Raw genomic sequence first — 26,365 nt, forward strand, 5'->3', positions numbered from 1 at the left:
GGAATAAATGTCATAGATAGAACTGGCTGCCTCTACCAGGCATTCATTGTGGCTTCAAAGATAATAATGAAACCGTTAGTACCCCCAAAGTTATCAGCCATTGGCAATGAGATCAAAGACACAGAAACTGACTCCCTATTAGCATCATCTGTTAAAAGAGATTATGCTACTTATACTTCCAGGACATGAATGAGTCTGTAGGACAAAGAAGCCAAGCTGGGAGACCTAAGCACCTCCAATTCTCGATAAGCTCAACTTGTTATCCTAGGGTTTCCTGTGTATGGATGCTCTGTTATATTTTCCAAGTACCCTCCAATGCCCCTTCCACCTACCACAAAATCCAATTTTTTAATATGGTGTGGGTGACCCCACTTGAACTGACCCAGTCCATTCTTTGGTTTCATCTCTCAGTTACTTTCAGAATCCAGCCTGACAAAACTACTTGCAATCCTAAAATCCCAGTGTACTTTGTTGCATGTGCTGTGCAGTCCTCTATAAACTCACTTTTCCTTTTAACTTGTTGAAATTGTGAGCTTCCATGTAATTCACTTCAACTTGACATTGCCTGCCATACGAAGACTTCCCTTCTGCTGACAGTCATTGCCTCATGCATACTATGTCATAAACCTATCACAAAACTTATTGCCAGTACTCTAGTTGTTCAGAAAGAACACTCCTATTTCTCTGTGATTTATATATTTCACCTAACTTATGTCCTCTGTGTAACAGATGATGTTTTGATGCCCTGCCTTCATTTCCTTGGCCTTCCCTGGAGATCACCTGCAGATAGTTCCTACATATGCCAAAATCTTCATGCATCCCTCTGCCTGAGGGTGCTCTCTGACTGTGGAAGTATAAATGATCTGCTTGGGGCAGGCAGAAATGCAAGGGATTTAATGCCCTTCAGGTGTGACCCTTAACTAAGGAAGAATGAGAGCTAGTGGTTAAATGTTCCAGCTTCCCCACCATTTGATGAGACAGCTCAGAGTTGTTGTAACTCTCCGAGAGTCTCAGTAATGCAATGTTGCAGTAATGGTCTGCATTTTGTTCATGTAACTCTGTATTCATTCCCTTGGTTATTTCCCTCCCACACTGACTCTGAGCTTAGCTGCATGGCTTGCTTTGGTCAATTGGACTTTGTAAATGTGATACAAGCAAAGATTTTAAAAGTCTTTGCAGATTGGGGCTTGATCTCTCCTCAATATTTTGAAACCTTCCTTAGATCAGTGGGATTGAATCCCAGTTGCCTACCTGTTCCCAAATTCATGTCTTAGTGTCTAACATCCTACTTGCTTATTGAATGTACTGAGCACGTTTGTTGAATGAACTGAATATTCTTCTACCTCTGTACTTTCCCCTGGTATGACTGTGACTTCTGTTTCTTTCTTTGTCCATTGTTTCTGAACTCCCATATCTTCTCTTTTGTCCTTACCTCTTTTCCAGTTAATGGCCAGGATGGTTTGTTTCTGACTTTAGTTGCTCGGTTCAAGTTTGGGTTCATGCCAAGTCTCACTGAAGACACAATTCTCCAAGGATCCCTTCAGTGTGATTCTGCCCCTACCCCTAAACATGGTGCTGCTCGTAGATTTCAGGAGATCACCAGTGACTTTTCTCCCATTCTTCTTGCCACATCTTAAGCTCTGCAAGGTCTCCCTTGGTCTCGCATTCTTGGCTTACCTTCCCTAGAAACACAGTCATCAGGGACTGACAATAACTGACTCTTAGATGCCAACTATCTCTTTGTGTTTAAATTTCCATCATCTTTGAAGAGAAATGATGTTCACCAGGTTGATACAGATTCAAATGTGGTGTCAGTGCTGGGTTTGAGGCCACTCAGCAAAAGCCAGCCACCAGCTGCCTGGCACTTGCAAACCTTTGTGGTGGGGCAAGGTCTAGGGAGTCACCAAAAGGAGGCCAGCAGGGTTCATCAGGTTTAAAACAGACCAAGATTTGGCTGTGTGGAGGGCGGGCTGTGGAAAGGAACAGTGTGTGTGGGAGGGAAAAATGGCCCTCTCCCTAGAGCCACATAAATCAGTCTCTTTCTGTGCATCTCTGCCACTCCCTGAGTTTGCCCAGACATCCTCAAGAGTCTTTCAAGAATGTCTGCACCATGAACCCAGGCTGGCTGCAGCCAGCAGTCTCATCACAAGGGTGCAAGCTTGGGAGGGCAGGGCCACAGGGAGCCTGAAGATGGGGCTAGTGCAATCCCTTAGGCTCATGTTGCTTTACCCAGGAAAGATGGCATGGTTTGGGAGAGAAACTCAGCATAGGGACTTTAGGGCTACCCCTGCAGCCCTCTCCCCACAGTCACACAACCCAGTCTCTCCTTGTATGACTTCAGGCCACTCTAAGCCACCATCCCTCTACCAGACACCAGGGTGAGTGGCCATTAATGAGATTTTTGTGCTTTGGACCTTTAAGAAGGTGCCCACATTTCTAGCCGATTCCCATCTCCCCCGGCAGATGGAATCTCTGCTGATTTGCACAGCCAGATGTTTTGTGGGCTCCTCTTCCAGCTCCAGTGCTCCAGGCTGGGGAGCCTGAAGTGAGGCTGAGACCCCCCCTTGCTTCTCAGGGGGAACCTTTGCAGCTGAGATAACCCTCCAGATTTTCAACTGCATGTGGGAGTGGAGCCAGCCCTTTTCACATCTTTACCCTTCTACCAGTCTTGGTGTGACTTCTATAAATCCTTGTTTATAAGATTCCTGTGTAGCTAGTCTTCAGTTGGTTATTCAGGTTGATTGTTCTGTAATTTAGTTGTAATTCTGGTTTGTTCCTGGGAGAAAGTGAATGTAACTTCCACCTATTCTGCTGCCATATTGGATCTTCAAGAAATATAAATTCCTATTCTATCTTTCACCAAGTATAAGTCCAATAGGTTGTTGTTGGTGTGGAATACCTAAACTTATGAGTAGTTTTGCTTGAAAAACTGGAATGAATAGAAACTTTAAGAATAAAATGGTGAAAAGCAGACCACGATGTCCTGAAATGAACTGGTATGGTTAGACCAAGTTGGTTTATGTGGCTAATCACTCATAAGAATCTCACTCAAGTCCATCCAGACTGGAAGGCTGGTGCAGGGATGCCAGCAGTGCATTGCCTGAACCACAGCCAATAAGCAACCAGGTTCAAATGCCCATTGCAAATAGTTAAGAATATAAGCATCATATTTGATTTCCTTTTCCTCATGTGTGAAATGAAGGGTTAAACTAATTTCATTCTCAAAACCCTCCCTCCTCTGATAAGCTGCTATTCCATAATTGCAGTTATTATTTATAATAATTTAAATGATTATGGATAAGGCAATTAGAATAATTAGCCAAGTATGCTACAATATTGTGGCGAAGTAGCAATCTACCAGTGGTCTGACAAGTGGTTGGAAACCATTATTTATAAAAATCATTAAACCACATAAATGTAAGTCACCATAATACTTTTTTTCCTTGCCTTTTCTTTACCATTACACTTCTTGAAGGAAATGTGTACACTTGATGCCTCTGCTTCATCACAATTTGGCTTCCTTCCTGTGGCAGACACGATCACTTTCCTGTTCAGATCCCTCTGGGCCTTCACATTTAGTGCCTGCCAGCCTCTGCATCTCTTTGTCTGAGAGCTTTCTCTGATCAGTCGGTTTAAGGATGTGCCAGGTCAAAATGCTGGAAAGTCAACATGACCTCAGAGTAACTATCAATCATGTTTGATTGAAATTGGCATATAAATATCTCAGTTCCCCTACTCCTCAGGCAAGATGACTCTGGGCCAAGAGTTCCACACTAGTGCTCAGAGTTTCCTAGAAATTGAGCCCTAGTTACCCACAGTGACAACTTGCTCTATAAGGCACTCCTAATTCCTGCCTTCTCTTTCATGTCTCAATTTCCCACCTCCAAACAGTTTTTTCTAGACTCACTCCTTAAATAAACAATTTGTAATTAAATCCTTGTCCCAGGGACTACTCCTAGGGATCCAAAGTAACACAGGTGTTAAAGCAATGTCTTCATCTTTAAGACCAGTGGCCATGGCTGCCCCATTCTTTTCTAACCCTCTTCTCCCGCCCTGCACTCTCTTGATTCTCCTTCCATATATTTAACAGACTAAGTTTTGTCTCCTCTCCTGGCTGCTCTTTTTCCCTCCATGTCCAAAGTTCTTCAAGATTTTGTCCTAGGGTCTCGCCTCTCCTTTTTCTCTTACCACTCTTCCTTGGCAATGCTATCTACTGCCATTCCATGATTAAGATGTACGTGGAAGGATGTTTGTGCATTTGACTTTCAGTCCTTTGACCACCTTCACCTCTTTATGACTTTGGCAGCACACTTCTATGGACTTTATCATTATGTGGAAGTACTCAATTATTGGAATCTTGAGCTTCAACAATCCACTCACTAACCATAGCTTTATCCCTTTTATTATTAATATCTTTTATTATTAATTCCAATTTACCCTGTCTTCTATTTTATTGATATGCCAATTTTGGAAAATTTAATTTCTCTCTCTCTCTTCAGCTCACCACCCCCATTTGCATGCTGTTTAAAAAAGTGACTCTGGTGGTGTTACTACAAATCTTATCTCTCTCATTTGATCACTCAGTACTGTCCATATGTCACTTTTTGGTATTTTGTCAACAACCCCTTCCATTCTCATTAAACAGTGTACAAAATTTTGCCTCCCTTGAAGTGTTGATGCCATCACCTCTTTCCCCATTCAAAGTATTGACCTTGCCTCTTATACTTTTGAAATAATTGTGACTCTTCATATCCTCCCTCTGACTTACAAACTGAACTTCATCTGTCATTCCTCTTTCTTTTATCTCAGAGAGGGAAGAGTTCCCTTTTCATGCTTAGGCTAAGCTCTTCACTTTTCAATAAAACCCAGTTAATGAAGAGATAAATGGAAATGGAGAATTCGGTTTGAAAAATTTCTGGAAAAAGAACTGATGAAATTAAAAGCAATTTTAATATAACTAATATAAACAAAATTCTAAGTTATGGTTATAAGCAGAAGGTTAATATTTCTATGTACCATGATGCAAAAAAAAAAAAAAAAAGATATACCTGACAATAATTGGAACGTGAAAATAAGGGAAGGGAGAGGAAGTGTTAAGATGCTAATTGTCCCATTTTGCAAAGCACGTAGTACATAGTTCACTAAAGTTGAAATATATAACTTAATAAACATGTAACAAGATATATATTATCTTATCATTTACATATAAAATAAGCATAAACTCCTAAATATTGTGCACAATATATATATTTTAATTTTAGGGAGATTTAATAGGAAATATATTTTACTAGAGGCCCGGTGCACGAAATTTGTGCACGGGTGGTGGAGGGTGTCCCTCAGCCCAGCCTGCACCCTCTCCAATCTGGAACCCCTTGAGGGATGTCCGACTGGCCATTTAGGCCCGATCCTGGTAGGATCGGGCTTAAACGGGCAGTCGGACATCCCTCTCACAATCTAGGACTGCTGGCTCCCAACTGCTCGCCTGCCTGCCTTCCTGATCCCCCCTAACCGCTTCTGCCTGCCAGCCTGATCACCCCCTAACCACTCCCATGCCAGCCTGATTGATGCCTAACTGCTCCCCTGCCAGCCTGTTTGCCCCTAACTGCTCTCCCCTGCAGGCCTGGTCACCCCTAACTGCCATCCCCTGCAGGCCTTGTCCCCTCCAACTGCTCTCCCCTGCAGGCCTGGGTCCCCCTCAACTGACCTTCCCTGCAGGCCTGGTCACCCCTAACTGCCCTCCCGTGCAGGCTTGATCGCCCCCAACTGCCTTCCCTTGCAGGCCTGGTCCCTCCCAACTGCCCTCCCCTGCTGGCCATCTTGTGGTGTCCATCTTGTGTCTATATGGGGGCAGTCATCTTTGACCACATGGGGGCAACCATCTTGTGTGTTGCAGTAATGGTCAATTAGCATATTATTCTTTTATTAGATAGGATCAGAGAGGTTAGAGGCCTGGTGCATGGGTGGGGGCCAGCTGGTTTGCCCTGAAGGGTGTCCTGGATCAGGGTGGGGGTTCCCTTGGGGCATGGGGTGGCCTGGGTGAGGAGCCTGTGGTGGTTTGCAGGCCGGCCACGCCCCCTGGCAACCCAAGCGGATGCCCTGGCATCTGGGATTTATTTATCTTCTACAATTGAAACTTTGTAGCCTTGAGTGGAGCCAAGCCTCCTGCTCACTCCGTGGCTGCTGTCATTTTTGTTGGGATTTATTTATCTTCTATCATTGAAACTTTGTAGCATTGAGTGGAGGCCTGTGCCAGCAAGGGCAGGTGGAAAGCTTGACTTTCTCCATGCCGAGGGCAACCCTAGCCTCCTGCTCTCTCCAGCTCTGTGGCTGCCGTCATTTTTGTTGGGATTTATTTATCTTCTATAATTGAAACTTTGTAGCCTGGAGTGGAGGCCTGTGCCGGCCAGGGTGTGTGGAAAGCTTGGCTTCCTCCATTGCCAGGGAAACCCAACTCTATTTCCTACCTAAAACCCTCCCTCCTGCTCTCTGTGGCTGCAGCCATCTTGGTTGGGTTTATTTACATATTTGCTCCTGCTCCCTGTGGCTGGTGGGCGTGGCTTGTGGGTGTAGTGGAGGTATGGTCAATTTGCATATTACTCCTTTATTAGATAGGATGTGACCAATTTATATAAAGTTTGACAATTTCTTCAGTTTTTTTCCTTTTCTTCTTTTAAATTTAAAAATTTAACATCTAAAATAGTGTGTATAATATGACCTCAGTTCTTTAAAAATAATTTATGTAATGATCTTTCTTCTCTCTGTATATATTCATACAGAAATATCTGCAATAAAGTTTACTTAATGCTGTTAATAGTTATTTCTGAGTAATGAGATTTGGGGTAATGAAAATACTTTCTTCTTTTTGTGTTACTTAACATTTACAAAAATAAAGATAATATGCAATTAAAAAAGTTAATATGTTTTTCATGTGATTAGAGATTTTTAACTTATTTCAGGTTATTTTATTTTACTTGAGTATTTTCTCTTAATACATTGAGATGTTTTCTATACCCCCAAATTTATAGAAGGAAAGATGCTCAATTGTTTGATAAATCTGAAACCAACATAAATTAGATAATTTATTCAAATATATTTATTGGAGGCTTAGTTTTGCCAGGCACTATGTTTACATAAAAAGCAAGACAATATTATTTTCCTCAGCTTGTATTAAAACTTTGGAACAGTGAAACTCAGGTATTCCAAGTTGAAATTATTTCCTCTTATGACATTACAACACTTTGTCAATGTTTTAAAACTAAGTTGTTGTTTTCATGCTCTTTATTTCCCCCAATAAACGGTTTTATACATCTCTCACCTTTCTTTAAACTCTCTACCTTGATATAAGGTGAGCATTAAGTGAATAATTAGGAAAACCTGGGAGAATTGTATGTTTATGGGAATCAGTTATAAAGTTAGTTAAAGTTATAAAAAAACAAAACAATCCTAGATCCTATAGTTTTCTTCATATTCTTGTCAACTTCCTAATGGAGAAAAAATGAACATCATATAACATTCTTAAGACTGTTTCAGTCTATGTCAGAAAATTAAGTTTGCGTCAATGTTTAACTTTCAACCGAAGAGTTTGTTATATTCATTTATTTTCATCAGAGATCTCAGCACTTAACTACATTATCCAAAAAGTCATGGTCAAATTAACTTTAGGGTCTTATTTATCAAGAGAGTTTATTGCTTTTTTACATATACCTCATGTAGAAGCCATCCTGTAATATGCAAAACTTACATTTAGGATAGAAGTGTTAATTCAGATGTATTTTCTTGGTTCACTAGTAATTAGTGGACTTTAGCCAGTTAGTAATGGACTTCAGCTATAAAAAGTACATCTTAGTAAAGAAAGTCAAACTTTAACTTGTTTTTCAACTGCCTTGTGATTATTTGAATCTCAAATAATAATATGCAAATTTAATACAGGTTTGTTTGTTTGTCTTTTTGTTTTTTGAAATGATGTATCTGAGCTCAAATGTAAAATGAAGTCACTGGGGAAGAAAATGTTTGAATTTCAAGTGTTATGCTTTATTTTTAAAACCTGACTGCTTTGAGCAGTTGTAGCTATATATACAGGGTGGGGAGAAGTAGGTTAACAATAATAATAAACAATACAATAATAAATAAATAAATAAACAAACAAAGAAATCTATATATATAAAAGCCTAAGTTACCGAACAACCAAGCGACTGGTCGACTGGTTGCTATGATGTGCACTGACCACCAAGGGACAGATGCTCAATGCAGGAGCTGTCCCCTGGTAGTCAGTGCACTCCCACAGCCAACCTCCAGTAGTCCCCCCTTCCCGCCAGCCGGCCTGCCCGATCAGCCCTGACCGCTGGCCAGACCAAGGGACCCTACCCATGCACGAATTCATGCACCGGACCTCTAGTAATTAAATAATACTGCAAGACTAAACTCTGTGTGTCATGTACTCTCACTGTAAAACTACTTTTGCCAACCCCAGTATAATTATTGAAGGCTTAACTATAGCGTCAATCCCTGATGTGCTATAACATTATAATTGACAGCTAATAAGACCTTTTGAAAAAGAAATTGATTTCTAGGTATATTCATTCACTTGAGAAGAAAAGATATAATTTTTTTCACTTCTTTTGTATTTTAATCAAGGTTTAACTGCAGTCTTAATTTTGTCTGCTCAAAGATCTCATCTAGTCTACTATTGATAATTTCCAAGTTGAGAATTTTATGGAAACACAGGAATTGTCCTAATATTAATTTGCTGGTTGTTACCAACTCTATTTCCTACCTAAATTGCTGCTAATAAATAAATAAACAAACAAACAAACAAACAAACAAACAAAGAAATGCTTCAGGAGTAATTTCTTAAAAACCAGTGCTTCAAGTGCTTTCTCTATAAGCTGGTAGCCAAATCAACATATTGTGATCCAAGTGTATTTATTAATCAAGAAGCAAATAGTGAATACCTATTTTGAGTAGGGCATATTGATTGCCAATGAGAGGGACAGAGTATTAAATGGATTTTATGTTCTTGCTAAAGAAGGCAAATCACAAAGACATGAAATGTTGATTGACATTGTGAGATAAAAATATACAAGCTCTCATAAGTATTTAAAAGATTATTGTTGTGATTTGGCTTGATTGGGTTATGGGTTTGGAGAGGCACTCCAGTCACTTAAGAAAAGAGATATTCATTGAAAGTATATTGGTTTGGATAATGTTGGTTGTTCCAAAGATAAAGACCCAAATTTTAGGGCCTCAACAATATAGCGGTTCAAGTTCTTATTCATATAAGATCTTCTAAGTTAGCAATCAGAAAGCTGGGATCCTTTCATCTTATAACTCTGCCATGTTTGACATTTGGCTCCAAATTTACTGTTCTCAATCACATCAAACCTCAGAAGAGAAAAAAGTGTGGAGAATCAATCTATGGGCAGCTTTTATGTATCAAGCATTGAAGAAGTGCAAATCACTTCTGCTTGCTTTACATTGGCTAGAATTATCATTTGGTCACATGTATATGCAAGTCAGGTTGGAAATGTGGCATTAGATCTTATAGTTCTAGAAAAACTGTTCTTTAAGGATTTCTTAGATAGGAATTATTTTGTAAATACTTAGGATCAAATCTGTATTCTTCCTTCCACTCCCTACCCCTGTCTAAACCATGCTACTCTTGATCTAGAGAAGTATGGGGCAGAGTTTGGGGGATTACAGCTAGAGAAATCTTCTTTTGACTGACAATGACTGAGTAATTAAGTGAGATTAGAGTTATATAATCTGTATTCAATATTGTTAGGACATTAGAATATCATTAAAAGGTGAGAATAGGTTGAAGGGGTCTAAGATGGTAGCAAAGGAAGACCTGAATTCACCTTCTCTCATAGGCATACCAAATAGCAATTCCTCCTGAGGAATTGAAAGCTGATTTAATAGTTTCTGCATATGAAATGAGAGAGGGACCACACAGAGAAGGGGAGAAGACACTGTAACTGCCAGAATATACTTGACAGGGTGACTTGAAGTAATGAAGGATATCAATGAGGGGCTTATACACAGACTTGCCTGACCTATGGCACAGTGAAAAACAACTGTTTAAAGAGCACCTAGACTATACATAAAGAAAATCCATTTACTAACCCTAAAGCATCTGTCAAATGGATGGGGAATGAGAGGAACTTTCTGGGATTGGAGGCATCATGAATGCCATTGTTTATGTTTCTCCTCCACCTAGAAAGCACAGGCTAAATCAAGTACTCTAGCCAGTCCAAATTGTATGGGCAGAAGCACAGTCTAAGTACTCTAATTGTGGCCACCACAGTGTGCCCTGAACCACCTCAGCTGGTGCACTCTCTCTAACTCCAACCAGATTGCCCACCAGGATGCCTCTGATGCCATGAGCCTCAGGCTTTCTAAGCTCACTCCAGGACCTTCTGTAGCCAGCTGGCCCACCAGGGCACCTTTCATCCAGGCCCATCTCAGATCTAGCCAGTTGGCCCAATAAGCTACCCCCAGTGCCAGGAAACCTCAGCCAATACCCATAGCTCTAGTCAGTTGTCCTGCCATGGCAACCCAGTGACATATGCACCTACTCCAGACCCAGCAGGCCTGCCAAAGCACCCAGAATGGGCAGCCTACACACAAGTTGCTCATACACAAGGCCATTCCTTCAAGAGTGGAAAAGGTAGCTCTTTCCATTTAACTCATAGAAATTAACACTGAGAGAAAAAAAGGAAACAATGGAATATGTTCCAAATGAAAGAACAAGATAAAACCCTAGGAAAATCCTAATGAAATGGAGATAAGTAATTTGTGTGGTAAATAGTTCAAAGTAATGGTCATAAGGATGGTCATCTTGGTAGAAAAATAGAAGAACACAATGAAAACTTTAATAAAATAAAATATAAAAAAGAACCAATCAGAGATAGCTAATACAATAACTGAAATTAAAAATACACTAGAGGGAATCAATACCAAATTAGATGATACATATAAATGGATTAGCAATCTGAGAAAAATAATTTTAAGAAACATAAATAGTTTTAGGGACCTATGGGAAACATTGAAAGTAGTATGATTTGCATAATAGGTGGCCCAGAAGAAAGAAAGAAAGAGAGAGAGAGAGAGAGAGAGAGAGAGAGAGAGAGAGAGAGAGAGAGAAAGGGCATAAAATTATTTAAAGGAATAATAGCTGAAAACTTTCATAACCAGGGAAAGGAAACATCTGGGTCCAGTAAGCACAGTACCAAATAAAATGAACCAAAAGAGATCCACACCAATACATATTACAATTAAAAAGGCAAAATTTTAAGTTAAAGAGTGAATCTTGATAGCAGCAAGAGAAAAACAGCTAGTCACATACAAGGGAAACCCCATAATGCTATAAGTGATTTCTCAGCAGAAACTTTGCAGGCCAGAGAAGAATGACAGGATTTATTAAAAATGCTGAAAAGAATGAACCTACAACCTAGAATACTCTACTTGGCAAGATTATCATTCAGAATCAAAGGAGAAAGTTTTCTAGACAAGCGAACACTAAAGGAGTTTCTCACCACTAAACTGGCTTTACAAAAAATGTTTAAGGGTCTTCTTTAAGATGAATAAAAAAGGCCTTAACCAGAAACAAGAATATATATGAAAGAAAAAAAAATCTCACTGATAAGTGCAAATAAGTAGCAAAGACAGTGGATAAGCCAACTGAAAAGCTGCATGAAAGCTAAAAGACAAAAATAGCAAAGTCAACCATAATTACAATAAGTAGTTACTGGGTACACAAAACAAAAAGATCTTTAATATAACATCAGTTTTTAGGAGGTAGAAGTAAAAATGAAATATGTTAGAATGCATTTGGATTTAAATGCAAATAATCTTAAAATAGGCTGCTATACAGGTATATAGATAGATATAGATGTAGATGTAGATATAGATATATTGATATATAGATAATAGATATATAGATATATATAGGTAATATATATCTATATATAGGTATATAGATATATAGGTATATAGGTATATAGGTATGTAGGTATATAGGTATATAGGTACATAGGTATATAGTTATAGATATACTAGAGGCCTGGTGCACGACATTCATGTACTTGGTGGGTGGGGTCTCTCAGCCTGGCCTGTGCCCTTTAGCAGTCTGGGAGCCCATGGGAGATGTCCGACTGATGGCTTAGGCCTGTTCCCCGCCAGGAGCAGGCCTAAGCTACAGTCAGACATCCTTAGCGCTGCCATGGAGGTGGGAGAGGCTTCCCAGGCATCAGCCCAGCTTGTGGCTGAGCGGTGCTCCCCCTGTGGGAGCACACTGACCACCAGGGGGGGCAGCTCCTGCATTGAGCATCTGCCCCCTGGTGGTCACTGTGCGTCATAGAGACTGGTCATTCTGCCGTTTTGTCAATGTGCATATTACCCTTTTATTATATAGGATATGAACCTCATGGTAACTACAAACCAAAAACCTACAAGAAATACATAAAAAATGAAGAGAAAGAAACCCAGATATAAAAGAGAAAAATCTCCAGCAAACCACAAGGTAAGAAACTAAAGGAAAAAGAAAGGAACAGAGAAGAGCTACAAAAATAAACCAAAAAATTTTATTAAAATGACAATAAATACATACTTATCAATAACTACTTTAAATGTAAGTGTACTAAATCATTCAATCAAAAACATAGGGTGTTGTTGATAATAGCAATTCTAACAGGTGTGAGGTGGTATCTTATTGTAGTTTTGATTTGCATTTCCTTAATAACTAGTAAAGTTAAGCATCTTTTCATATACTTATTGGCTATTTGTATGTCTTCTTTTGTTAAACATATTTTATTGATTTTTTACAGAGAGGAAGGGAGAGGGACAGAGAGTCAGAAACATCGATGAGAGAGAACCATCAATCAGCTGCCTCCTGCACACCTCCTACTGGGGATGTGCCCACAATCAAGGTACATGCCCTTGACCGGAATCGAACCTGGGACCTTTCAGTCCGCAGGCCGATGCTCTATCCACTGAGCCAAACCAGTCAGGGCTTGCATGTCTTCTTGAGAAAAGTGTCTGTTCAGATCCTCTGTCCATTTTTAAATTGGATTGTTTGTTTGGTTTTGAGTTGTATGAGTTCTTTACATATTTTGGATATTAACACCTTGTCAGAGTTGTTGTTTGCAAATATCATCTTCCATTCAGTTGGTTGCCTTTTTGTTTTGTTGGTGTTTTCTTTAGCTTTGCAGAAGTTTTTTGGTTTGATATAGTCCCATTCATTTATTTTTTATTTTACTTTTCTTGTCTTTGGAGTCAAATTCATAAAATCCTCTCTAAGACCAAGGTCCATAAGTTTAGTAGCTATGTTTTCTTCTATGTAATTTATTGTTTCAAGCCTTATATTTAGGTCTTTGATCCATTTCACAAGTGTTGGAGAGCTTGTGGAGAAACAGAAAGCCTCATTCACTGCTGGTGGGAATGTAAACTGATACAACCACTATGGAAAGCAGTATAGAAGCTTCTCAAAAAATTAAGGATAGAATTACCATGATTCCCAGCAACCCCCTTCTGGGGATCTACCTGAAAAAAAATTAAAAATATATGTATTTTTTATTGCTTTTAGAGAGAGAAAGGGAGAGGGAGACAGAGATAGAAATATCAATGATGAGAGAATTATTGATTAGCTGCCTCCTGCACTCCCCCTACTGTCAGTCAAGCCTGCAACCCAGGCATGTGCCCTGACTAGGAATGGAACTGTTCATGGGTCAATGCTCAACCACTGAGCCACACCAGCTGGGCTACCTGAAAGTTTTGAAAACATTTATTTGCAAAGATATATGCACCCCTATGTTCATTGCAGCATTTTTCATGGTGGCCAAGATATGGAAACAACCAAAGTGTCCTTTGATAGATGATTAGATATAGAAGTGGTAATATAATAAAAAATAAAATATTGCCATTTGCAACAATTTGAATGGATCTTAAAAATATCACGCTAAGTGAAATTAGTCAGATAGAAAAAGTCAAGAAGCATATGATGTCATTCATATGGGGATATAAAATTGAAAGCAACAAATGTACAAACAAGGAAAACAGACAAACCAAAACAGTATGGTGGTTTCCAGAGGGAAGGGGATTGGAGGTAGTTAAGGGTAAAGGGGGTCAAATAAATGGTGACAGAACTTTTGACTTTGGGAGGTGGGCATACAATGCAATATACAGATCATGTATCATAGTATTGTACACTGTAAACCTATATACCTTTATTAACCAATGTCACCTCAATAAATTTAATTAAAGAACATATGGGGCCCTGGCTGGGTAGTTCAATTGGTTAGAATGTCTTCCCAATATGCCAAGGTTGTGGGTTCGGTCCCCAGTCAGGGCACATACAAGAGTCAACTATGGAATGCACAGATAGGTGGAAGAACAAATCTCTCTCTCTCTCTCTCTCTCTCTCTCAAGTCAATAAAAAACAAGAGACCCACACCAGATTGAAAGACATCCACAAACTGACAGTGAAGGAATGGAAAAAGATATTTCATGCCAATAAAAATGAAAAGAAGTAGGGACGGCAATATTCATATCAGATGAAATAGACTTTAAAATAAAAACTATAAAAAGAGACAAGGAAGAGCATTACATAATGATAAAAGGCCAACCCAAGAAGGATATAATATTCATAAATATTTATGCACCCAAAATAGGATCATCTAAATATATAAAGCAAATATTATTGGACATAAAAGTAGAAATCATCAGTAATACAATAATAGTGGGAAATAGAAATCATCAGTAATACAATAATTCGATGCCCCAAATACATAAATAAATAGATCATTTAGCCAGGAAATTAATAAGGAAGAATTGGTCTTAAATAAGACATTAAATCAATGGCCTTAATAAATATATATGAAATATTTCATCTGAAAACTGTAGCATGCATATTCTTTTCAAGTGCACATGGAACATTCTCTAGCATAGGTCACATATTAGGCCACAAAACAAGTCTTGATAAGTTTAAGAAGTGTGAAGTCACATCAGCTTCTTTTCTGATACAACATACAATTTTATGCCAACAAAATTGACAAACAAGAAAAAATGGATACATTTCTAGAAACACACAATCTTCCAATACTGAACCAGAAAGAAACAGAAAAAATGAACAGACCAATTACTGGTAGCAAAATTAAATCAGTAATAAAAAAATAAACACACCTCCCAACAACAACAAATCCAAGCTTTACAGATGAATCTTACCAAACATTTAAAGAAATATTAATATCTATCTTTTTCAAACCACACCAAAAAATTAAAGAGGAAAGAACACTTCCAAAGGCATTCTATGAGGCCAGTATTGCTCTAATACCAAAACCAGACACTAACAAAAAATGAATTTAAAAAAGTTACAGGACAATATTCCTGATGAATAAATATGTAAATATTTTCAACAAAATATAAACAAACCAAAGTCAACAATACATTAAAAGGCTCATATACCACGGTCAAGTGGCATTAATCCCAAGAATGCAAAGATGGTTCAATATCTGCAAGTCAATCTACATCACATTAATTAAACAAAGAATAAAAATTGTAAGATCACCTTAGTAGATGTAGAAAAATGATTTGGATAAAATTTATCATCTATTTATGATAAAAACTCTCGACAAAGTGGGTATAGAGGGATCGTACCTCATCATAACAAAGGCCGTATATAACAAACACATAGCTAACATCATACTCAATGGTGACAAGCTTTCAGCTTCTTAAAGATCAAGAACAAGGCAAGGATGCTCAATTTCACCACTTTATTCAACCTAGTACTGAAAGCCCTAGCCACAGCAGACAAAGGAAATAAAAAGCATCTAAAGTGGAAAAAAGAAACAAATTGTCACAGTTTGCTGATGACATGATACTATATATAGAAAACCCTAAAGACTCCATCAAAAACTATTAGAAGTAATAAATGAATTTAGCAAAGTTGCAGAGTACAAATTTAATGTAAAGAAATTTGTTCCATTTCTGTACACCAATAAATGCTGAAGAAAGAGTGCTTAAGAAAACAATCCCATTTACAATTGCATCAAAAAGAATAAGATACCTAGGAATAAATTTAACCAAAGAGGTGAAAAATCTGAAATCTATAATATACTGATGAAAGAAATTAAAGATGTCAAAAATAAATGAAAAGATATGTTTGCTCATGGCTTTGAAGGATTAACATTGTTAAAATGGCCATAATGCCCAAAGAAATCTGCAAATTCAATGCAATCTCTATCAAAATTACAATGGCTTTTCACAGAACTAGAACAAATAATTTAAAAAATCATAATGAAAAGAGCCTGAATACTTAAAGTAATCTTGAGGAATAAGAACAAAGTTGGAGGTATCACACTTCCTGATTTCAAACTATACTACAAGGCTATAGTAATCAAAACAGTATGGTACTGACACAAAAATAGACACATAGATCAATGGAACAAAATAGAGAGCCCAGAATTAAAACCACACTTATAAGGTCAATTAATCTACAGCAAAGGAGGCAAGAAAATACAACAGGGAAAAGGCAGTCTCTTCAATAAATGGTATTAGGTAAACAGGACAGATATACACAAAAAATAAAATGGGACAACTTTCTTACACTATATTAAAAAATAAACTTAAAATTGATTAAAGTTCTAACATAAATGTAAAACCTGAAAACATAAAACTCTGAGAAGTAAACATAGGAAGCAAACTTTTTGACATTGGTCTTAACAATATATATATTTTTTTGGATATGTTTCCGTGAGCAAGGGCAACAAATGTAAAAATAAACAAGCGGGGCTACATCAAACTAAAAAGCCTTCGCATAGCGAAGGAAATCATCAACTTACTGAATGGGAGAAAATATTTGTAAATGATATGTTCAATAAGGGGTTAATATATAAAATATATAAAGAACTCATGTTACTCAAAAGCTCCAATGATCTGATTAAAAAATAGGCAGAGTGCCTGGCTAGCGTGGCTCTGTGGTTGAGTGTAGACCTATGAACTAGGAGGTCATGATTGGATGCTCAGTTGGCACATGCCTGGGTTATAGGCTCGATCCCTGGTGTGGAGCATGCAGGAGGCAGCCGATCAATGACTGTCTCTTATCATTGATGTTCTGTCTCTCCCTCTCCCTTCCTCTCAGAAATCAATAAAAAAAAAATATAAAAAATAGGCAGAGAACCTGAATAGACTTCTCCAGAGAAGACATACAGATAGCCAACAGACACATGAAATTATGCTCAATATCACTAGTTATGAAAACCATAACAGAATCCTACATAATAAAATGGTAATATGTAAATTACCATCACTCCGCTACGCCCACGATTGGGCCAGCAGGAGGCGCAGGGGGCGGGACTCAGGGTGGCCGGGGTAGCTGATTGGGCCAGCAGGACGCTGAGCTCGCGGCGCCACTGGCGCCGCGAGCTCAGCGTCTGTGCCATGGCTGCGCCGGAGGCTTTCGGAAGGCCTGGGGCACCGGCGGACAGCCGGCCAGGTCCCCCGCGATCAAAGGCCAAAGCGGGAGACCTGGCCGGCTGTCTGCTCCGGTGCAAGGCCTTTCGAAAGCCTCCGCAGTGCCGGAGGCTTTCGGAAGGCCTGGGGCACCGGCGGACAGCCAGCCCGCTGGTGCACCAGGTGCATAATTAAATCATGCACTGGGCCTCTAGTTTCTATTATAAAAAAGTAAAAAAAAAATAAGTGTTGGTGAGGATGTGGAGAGAAGGGACCCTCCATGCACTGTTAGTGGGATTGTAAACTAGTGCAGCTACTATAAAAATAAATATTTCTCTATATTTAATCATAGAACTACCATATGACCCAGAAATCCTACTTCTGGGTATTTATTGGGAGAAAATAAAAACACTATTTTAAAAGGATATATACACACCTATACTCATTACAGCATTATTTAAAATAGCCAAGATATAGAAGCCACCTAGGTGTCTATCAATGGATGACTGAATAAAGAGGATGCCACACACACACACACACACACACACACACACACACACACACACTGGAATATTAGCCATATAAAATAATGAAGTCTTGACCTTAGTGACAACACTGATGGACTTACAGGGTATAATGCTAAGTGAAATAAGCTAGACAGAGAAAGACAAATACCGTATGATTTCCTTTGGTGGAATCTAAAGCAAAACAATGAACAAATAAAACAAAACAAACAGAAACAGACCCCTAAAAACAGAGAACAGACTAATTTTCACCAGAGAGAAGGGGTTAGGAGGAAGGGTGAAAAAGATGAAAAGGTTTAAGAGGTGCAACCCTTCATTTATAAATTAATGAGTCATGGGGATATAATATATACCCATAAAGAATTTAGCCAATAATACATGGGGATATAATATACACCCATAAAGAATTTAGCCAATAATACCTATGGTGACAGGTGGGTTATTAGACATAACATGATGATAAGCTATGTAAATGTTAGATTATTATGTTGTATACCTGAAATTAATGTAATATTGTATTTCAAGTCAACTTTAATAAATATTTAAAATACAAATATTTGACAATAGATTCCTATCCATAATAGGCGAAGAGCTCCTATAAACCAAAAATTAAGACAATCCTTAGAAAGGCGTTTAAGGGCAAAAGGCCTGAACAAATACTATGTAAAGAAGATTATCCAAATTACCAATAAGCATATGAAGAGACAATTCAGCTTCAGTTGATTATCAAGAAAGTGCAAGTTAAAATCACAATGAGTCACCACTACATACCCACCAAAATAACTAAAAGGAAAAAGGTATAAAATATCAAATGCCGGTAAGAATGTGGAGCAATCACAACCCTCACACACTGCTGGTGGAAATGGGAATTGACATAACTACTTTGCAAAACTGTTTTGTCAGTGTGTCTATGGTAGGCAGAACTCTTACGTGTTCCCAAGCCACAACCTATTGTACATGCCTTATACAATCCTCTCCCCTTGAGTGTGGACAGGACTGTGAATATGTTGGCTTGTACTTCCATGATTAGATTACATTATATGATAGAGATGAAAAGATTTATAAAATACAGTGAAGGTCCCAAGTATGAATTAGTTGAATTAATAAAAAAATCAAGAGAAATGATCTTGTGTGGGCCTGACCTAATTAGGTTAACCCTAAGCAGGGAATGGGTCCTTCCTGAAGAAAGGGATTTGAGGGTCAGAGTGTGAGAAGGCCTATCACAGGGATCATGTGGCAAAGTCATGATAGAAACCTCCAGGAATTGACAGTGGTCCTGGGCCAGTAGCCAGCAAGAACACGAAAACTCCAGGTGTCTAACTACAAGAGCTAAATTCTTCTAAAAACCTGAATATGCTTGGAAGTGGATTTTCCTTTAGTTGTGCCTCTAGATGAGGACACAATGGTGAATATCTTAATTTCAGACTCTGTGGTTTTCAACAGAAGACCCAACTAAAATGTGCCAGATTTCTTATCTATAAAGACTATGAAATAACAGATTTGTGTGGTTTTAGGCCACTACATTTGTAGTCATTTGTTCCACAGCAATAGAAAACTGGTACAGTCTCATAAAGTGGAATGTTTGCATGCCCCTTGACTCAACATTTCTATTCTTAGAAATGTTCCCAACAGAAAGCCATACATGGTTTCACCAAAATACCTATACCACAATATCCACAGAGGAAGTATTTATAATAGCCTAAAACTAGAACTACCCAAGTGAGCAAGATGGGATGCCTATAACTTTTAATTTGTTGATTTGAGTGTTGGTTACACATGAGCACCCAGTTGGTGAAAATGTATTAAGCTGTGCTCTTTCCTAAAATAGACTATACTTCAATAAATTTAAAATAACCAAAATTTTATTATTTCATTACCCAAGAACACAAGTATTCTTAGATTGAAAAAGTTTTTAAACTTTCTTACATATAAAAGTACTCATGATTTTACTCGTGTAATCATCCTAGCCTCAGTTTTACAAGAATAAAACACAAAACAGCCTGGCTGGTGTGACACAGTGGTTGAGCATTGACCTATGAATCAAGAGGTCACGGTTTGATTCCCAGTCAGGGCACATGCCTGGGTTGCAAGCTCAATCCCCAGTGTGGAGCGTGCAGGAGGCAGCCAATAAATGATTCTCTCTCATCATTGATGTTTCTCTCTCTCCCTCTCCCTTCCTCTCTGAAATCAATAAAAATATGTTTAAAAAACACAAAACATATCATAGCAAAGCAAAAATAGCTAATTATAAATTGTTTGGATTTTTATCTTAATTGTTACTTGATTTTTGGTGAACTTTCAACATATTGCTTTAATAACTATTTTCCCCCACGGGAATTAAGTTTAGTAGTATAATGAGAATTTTAAGGGACTCTTTGGAATAATACCTTTGTTATTATTATAAATTCACTCATAAGCATCTTCTCTGATGAACATACATATTTGGGTGAGGCCGTGATAAAATAAAAAACTTTAGTCTCATCAAACCTTTCAGAGGATAAAGTTAAAGGCATTTTTATTTCATTTTAGAGAGGAAATGTAATGCTTGCTCATGGTCTTGTAAGAGTCTTGCAAAATAATCAACAATATTCACTGAATACCTCATATACAAGCCACTGTGCTAAATATAAAAACTATAAGAAGACATTGTATATTGTTTCTCCTCTTGGAAGATGTATGATATATCTAAAGAAATACATACTCATACACATTAGTTAATGACATAGGTTTGTACAGGATGGAGCAAAAGTAGTTGTGAGTACACGAAACACACACTTTATTCTCGTACTATTATTTATTAATTACTTTATTATTTTCCACATGAATAACTGTAAACATACTTTTGCTCCACTCTGTATGTCAATGCTAAATATGTATCTATCTATATAATAGAGGAATATGCAAATTAGCCAAAATGCTGTATTTTTACAATCGAACAGCAGGGACCTGAGACTGCATGGTGCCTGACCAGGTCAAGGGACCTCAGGCCGCACCCCCTGCCCAGCTGGGCTTGATGGGGGACCTCAGGCCATGCCCCTCACCTGGCAGGGCTTGATGGGAGACCTCAGGCCTCACCCTCACCTGGTCAGGCTTGATGGGGGACCTCAGGCCGCACCCCCTGCCTGGTGGGGCTTGATGGGGGACCTCAGGCCACAGGCCCCGCCCAGCGGGGCTTGACGGGGACCACAGGCCATGCCCCCTGCCCCTGCGCTGGGCCGGGGGACCTGAGTCTGTGCCCCCCTACCCTGAAGGGCTTTATGGAGGACCTGAGACTATGTCCCCCACCTGGTGCCAGGCCAGGTGACCTGAGGCTGCACCCCCCCACCTGGCACCGGGCTGGGAGACCTGAGGCTGTGCCCCCTGCCCAGAGGGGCTTGATGAGGGTGGGGCCGGCTGGGTCTGGGTCTCACCCAATGGGGATGGGGCCGGATTGACGGGGACCACAGGCCATGCCCCCTGTGGTCTGGGTCTGGGTCTCCTGCATTTTTGAAGCGCTTGCAGGTGGTGGGTCGGGACTTGACTCTAAGTCCCGTGGTGCACCCCAGACTCTGACAGGAGGGAGATTTTCATATACATTTTACTAATTTTCTTTCATCTCTGATACTTCTATTATAGAGAAAGGGCAAATAGCAATATTAAAATATTTACTCTAATTAATTCCCTTTTAATGTGCATGAATTTTGTGCACCAGGCCACTAGTTAGATAAATAAAGAAGTAAAAAGAAAAAAAAGAAAAGGAATAATAACAGGACTCTAAAGGTAGTACCTCAAAGGCAGAGCTCTTGGCAGCCAGTAAAGGCTTCCTGAAGGCAGCATCATAAGAAAACAAAATTATTTTTGGTAGAGAAAACTTGGTTTTAAATCTGGCTTTTATTGTCTCACTTTTCAGATGTGAGCAGTTATTTAACTTCCTGAAACTTGAAGTTTTTCATCTGAGAATTAGGGCTGATGCCAATAACTTCTACTTCAGAGGTTTGTAAGGTTAAGTGATGTAAGTTAGTAAAATAGCAGGTTCCTCTAGTCTGCACAGCTGGCCTCTCTTTGGATGAAAAAATAATTACTGAGAATCTCTGCTGTCTGACCCTGAGTCTCTGAGAAGAAGGGGCAGTGGGAGTTGGGGAGTATACTAAGTGTTAGAGAGAGAAAAGAGAAGGAGGTATTGGGGGTTTTAAATAAAAAGCAAGTAACAAATGACAAAAGTACAGTTCAGCAGGATGAAAATAAGACAGCACAGTGTTTAGGAAACCTAGAGTAATAAACACAACTAAGGAAATTTCCGTACAGGCTGGCAAGCCCAATAATATACTGACAATGGCGACAAAACCAGAAATACAGAAGATATCCCTGAATATTTACCTTCCAAGTGGAAAGGCAATACTTACAACCATTTTCACTTACACGTGTGAAATGTCTAGAAGAGAAGTGATAGCTGTCCTAGCTTATGTCATATAGGCTTTGCTTTTTGTCCCACAGGAATTTGGGGAAGGGAAAGCTCAGTGTAATCCATAGCACCAGGGAAGGTCTGGAACTCAGTCTCGAAGGATGAGTGGGACATGGATCTAAGGGTGTGTGTGTGTGTGGGGGGGGGGGGGGGGGGAGAATGTTTATTCTAGACAGGTGTAGCATCCTGCAAAGATTCATCAGACAGAAGTATCTTGCTATTGACTTACTTTTACTTAAATGTGAATCAGAGCAAAAATCATTTGGATAATCGATCCTACTTCTGAGCGGTTATGGAGAGGTAAGGAAAGAGATGGCAAGGCCCATTTCTCCTAGATAGCAATTGCAGGTTTGAGTCTGTGCTGCAAAACAGGTGGGCTCCTCTCCAAGAAAGACCAGGGTAAAAAGAGACTTAGGTATCTGATTTCACCCAAAGTGTGAGTTCCCTGAGATTTTAAGGTAAGTGTATTGATATGACCCAGACTAATTTATGTTGAGATTGTCTCTAGACCTTCTTGCTCAAATTCCATCATCAAAACTGCAATCCCTCATAAAGTTGTTTGCCTCTATACAAAAAAAGTAATCCTCTTGGACTATATATAATCTAACACTATTAATGTCAGCTACACGCAGTTTTGATTAAGTTTCTAAGATCAGATCCCAGGGGCATATTTTCAAAGGAGGAGATAGCAATGTCTGCTTACACTATGAAATGGTGCAGGGTAAGGGGAAAGAGTAAGGCTATGTCTGCATCAGCTGCAGTCCTTTACACTCAACAGCTAAAGAGCCCGATGCCACATCCCTTTTCAGCATACCCCAAAGCCCACATACCCGCAGAGCCCTGAGCTTGGTTTGGTATGAACTAGGTTTAAAGAGCACGAGTTCATCTCTGAAAGATCTGGGTTTAAATCCATGGTTGTTTTTTTATCTCGGGCCTTGTTTAGTCCATTTCCTTATCAGTATCATAGGCTCCATTATAATAGTAGTTTCCTAAGAGTTGTTGAGAATTAGTTAATAAGAATGTAGAAACTCTAGCACATAAAGGTGCCCTATAACTGTCAGCTAATAATAATTACTGTTGTATTTATGGCGCCTGGGTCCTGTATCTTGCCAAGTTGGGTCGGGAAGGTGGGAAGGGAGGAGAGGGTCTGCTTGCTTATTTTGTTGGCGGCACTCTTGAAACAGCCCCTAAGCCCTGGGCCAGAACCTCTGCGGGCGGGTGGACCGCTCCCTCCGCTGGGCTGTCTCTCCCCTGCTCCACCTACGCTTCCCCGGAGCAACAAGTTCCCTCTGCAAGACCCGCCCACGCGCCACCGGCGGACCGGCGCCTCCGCCTAGACCTCTGACAAACACGCTGTCTAACCCACCTTGGGTCCAAATCTCCGCTGCCAGCGCCCCAGGGAGGGAGGCGGGAGAGCCCGCGGCAAGTGCGGGAGCCCTCAGGAGGCTGGGAGGAAGGCGGGAGGCGTGGAAAGTCGGGACTGAGGGACCGCTAGGAGTTGCAGTTCGCGCTGCCCTTGAGAGGCAAAAGCAGCCACAGAAGCTCCCACCCGCTCCTCTCAAGCCTCTCTCCTGGGATCAGGGGGAAGGAGATGGGGCCCTGACAGAATCCCACAGATTTCCACCCTGCTCTCTGGTTGCCAAATCGCATCCCACGTCCTCCACGTTTCCCCTCGCCCCGGTTTCTCCTTGCACCCTCACGGTACCCCACCTCCCGTCAGTCAGGTTCCTTAAGGACACGTGAGATCCCTGCCTCGACATTTCGCAGGAAGAGTGAGTAGGTCACCTGCAGCCCCCACCTAGCACTCTCCTCCCCCTTGCCCTCCCAGAATGGGAACCTCGGACTCTCCAAAGGAGTCCCCAGGCGTGCTAGACAGGAAGCCTCATCCTGGTGCCCAAACGGTTGCGCTCTGCCAACTTCTTGGAGTGGGGATCCCCGCGTCCTCCAGGGAAAGCCAAGCTGGCCGCCCACATACCAGGAGAGCCACCTGGACTTCTCCGCACAGGACTCCCCCTCAGAACCTATCTTTCTAGCTCCCGCAGCTCTGCGTTGTGAACTTGAGAGCTAACAAGGAGTAGGATTCTGGGGTGGGCTGGGGTAAGCGCGAGAAGTTCCGCCCTAATTTTGGAAAGAAAAACCACTTAAGGTTTCCAAGTCTCCTGGAGTCCGGGAGCTGCTTTCCCTGGGAAAGAGCAGGGGCCGAAGTCACCGGGAGGGAAGTCCTCCTGGCGCGGGGTCTGAAAAACACGGGGATAAATCGCAATGCCCAAGCTTCTAGCCCTGTCTGCCAGAAACTACTCTTTCTCTGGAGAAGGGAGCGGGGATTAGATAAATCCCTAGCAAGACAGCCAACGCCAAGCCCAGATGTTCAGCACTTCATCCCTCCATCCCCGAGCAGCCTTGAGAACTTGGTACCTCGGACAGCAGCCCGGGCGCAGGGCATTGTTTGAAAGGTGTTATCCTATTTTCGCCCAAGAACAATAAATTATTTTTTATGACCTTACTAGTACACTTGAAGGACGTTTTAATTACATAACATGGGATAGATCACTGGAGGCAATATCGTGTTAAAGAGCCGATGGCAGAATGTCTGCATCGCAGGAGAAAGAGAGAAAACTTGCAAATTCTGCAATGAGATTGCGCAGGACTGTGTCCCCGTTTTGAAACAACAAGCGAAATGCAAGGGAGATCTTACCTTTCGGACTCCAAAGCCGTGTTCTGCTGCAACTTGGCGAGCCTCTTCATCTCCTCCTTTATGCAACTCCACAAGAAAATTATTCGTGAAGACCGGTCTCTTGGCCGATGCAAAAACCACGACACAGAAGAGAAGCCCGGCGGCCGCCTTCCACTGGGAGGCACAGCCACCTTTCATCTTTCTTTAGGAGTGAAAAGTGGTGCTAGGAGGCGCGCAGGCTGGCGGAGCAGGGGACCCAGAAGAAAGGTGCAAATAATAAATATGTATATGTAGTTTGTTTGTTTGTTTAAAGGAATCTTTGTGTAGAGAAAGAGACTGATCAGGGGCTTGGAAAGCCGCAAATTAATGTGCGATCTGTAGCATCTGGCTGGCAGGGAAGCTGTGTAGTCAGGCGGCCCGACTCGCTGGCAGAGGTGCTAATGTGAGGAGCTGTGTGTATCTGAGAGAAAGAGCGGGTGTATGTCTGTGCTTGATGCTAAATCTGCATTTTCAGCTCCTCCTCAGCTCCAATTCCCCAGGGGCGGGAGGAGAGCACCAGTCTGGATGACGTGCGTCCGCCAGCAGCCAATGAGAACCAGAGAAGCAGTGAGCCCTGCCCTGGGCCACCCCGGGCCCTCCCCTGTCCGCCCCCAGCTCGGCAGTCTGCCTTCGCCAGCGCCAGCTAGGGGCACCTACCGGAGCCCGCGCCCCCGCCCTTTCAGCACCCCGGAGAGCTCCTCAATCGCTCCACCCCGCCCGCCTTGCTCCCAGGAAAATACCCCCAGCTGTAATCTGGTTTGAAGCGCCCCAGTGATGTCATTGTTTGTGGAAATCTGTAAGGCTCTAGAAAGGGAATTAGGATGTGTGCCGCTCTCTGAGGCTCCGAAGGGAGCCAGGGCACCGGCCTCTGTCTATTCCTCTTCCCTGCTTATTTCCCTGTGCACCCTCCCTCCCCTATACACAGGGCATACATACTTGCCTCTCCTTCTGTAAATAACAAAGCAAACATTAACCCTCCTCCTGGTAGTTGGGATAACACCTTTGCTCCCCTTCCTGGCGCTGGGGGGGATCGGGGAAAGCAGCCTTCTTGAGGTAACTTAATGGGGGCAGGAGTACAGGAATGAACTATTTATTTATTTACCTATTTATTTACTTTGGAACGCTCCAGGATGATCTGGAACTAAGCAGCTGGGAAGCCTAGCAGGAGATAAAGCTTGCCACCCCTCTCCCCCCTGCTTGCCCCGCAATTGTAATTAGAGACTCCCCCTGGAGTTTTGAGCT

The 26,365-nt window shown here is 40.9% G+C and overlaps 1 protein-coding gene across 2 annotated transcripts in view; it reads right to left on the reverse strand.

Moving 5' to 3' along the window:
- Positions 1 to 25,282, reverse strand: part of PCSK2 (proprotein convertase subtilisin/kexin type 2) — a gene marked incomplete at both ends in the record, with an annotated part of 269,142 nt that extends 243,860 nt beyond the window's left edge. For both annotated transcript variants that reach the window (XM_079783512.1, XM_079783511.1), the window contains one exon: positions 25,106 to 25,282. In XM_079783512.1, the coding sequence (XP_079639638.1) occupies positions 25,106 to 25,282 (177 nt within the window). The remainder of the gene's footprint in view (positions 1 to 25,105) is intronic.
- Positions 25,283 to 26,365: the final 1,083 nt, after the last annotated feature.

This window comes from Cnephaeus nilssonii, assembly GCF_951640355.1.
Source record: "Cnephaeus nilssonii genome assembly, chromosome: 11".
Classification (NCBI taxonomy): Eukaryota; Metazoa; Chordata; class Mammalia; order Chiroptera; family Vespertilionidae; genus Cnephaeus; species Cnephaeus nilssonii.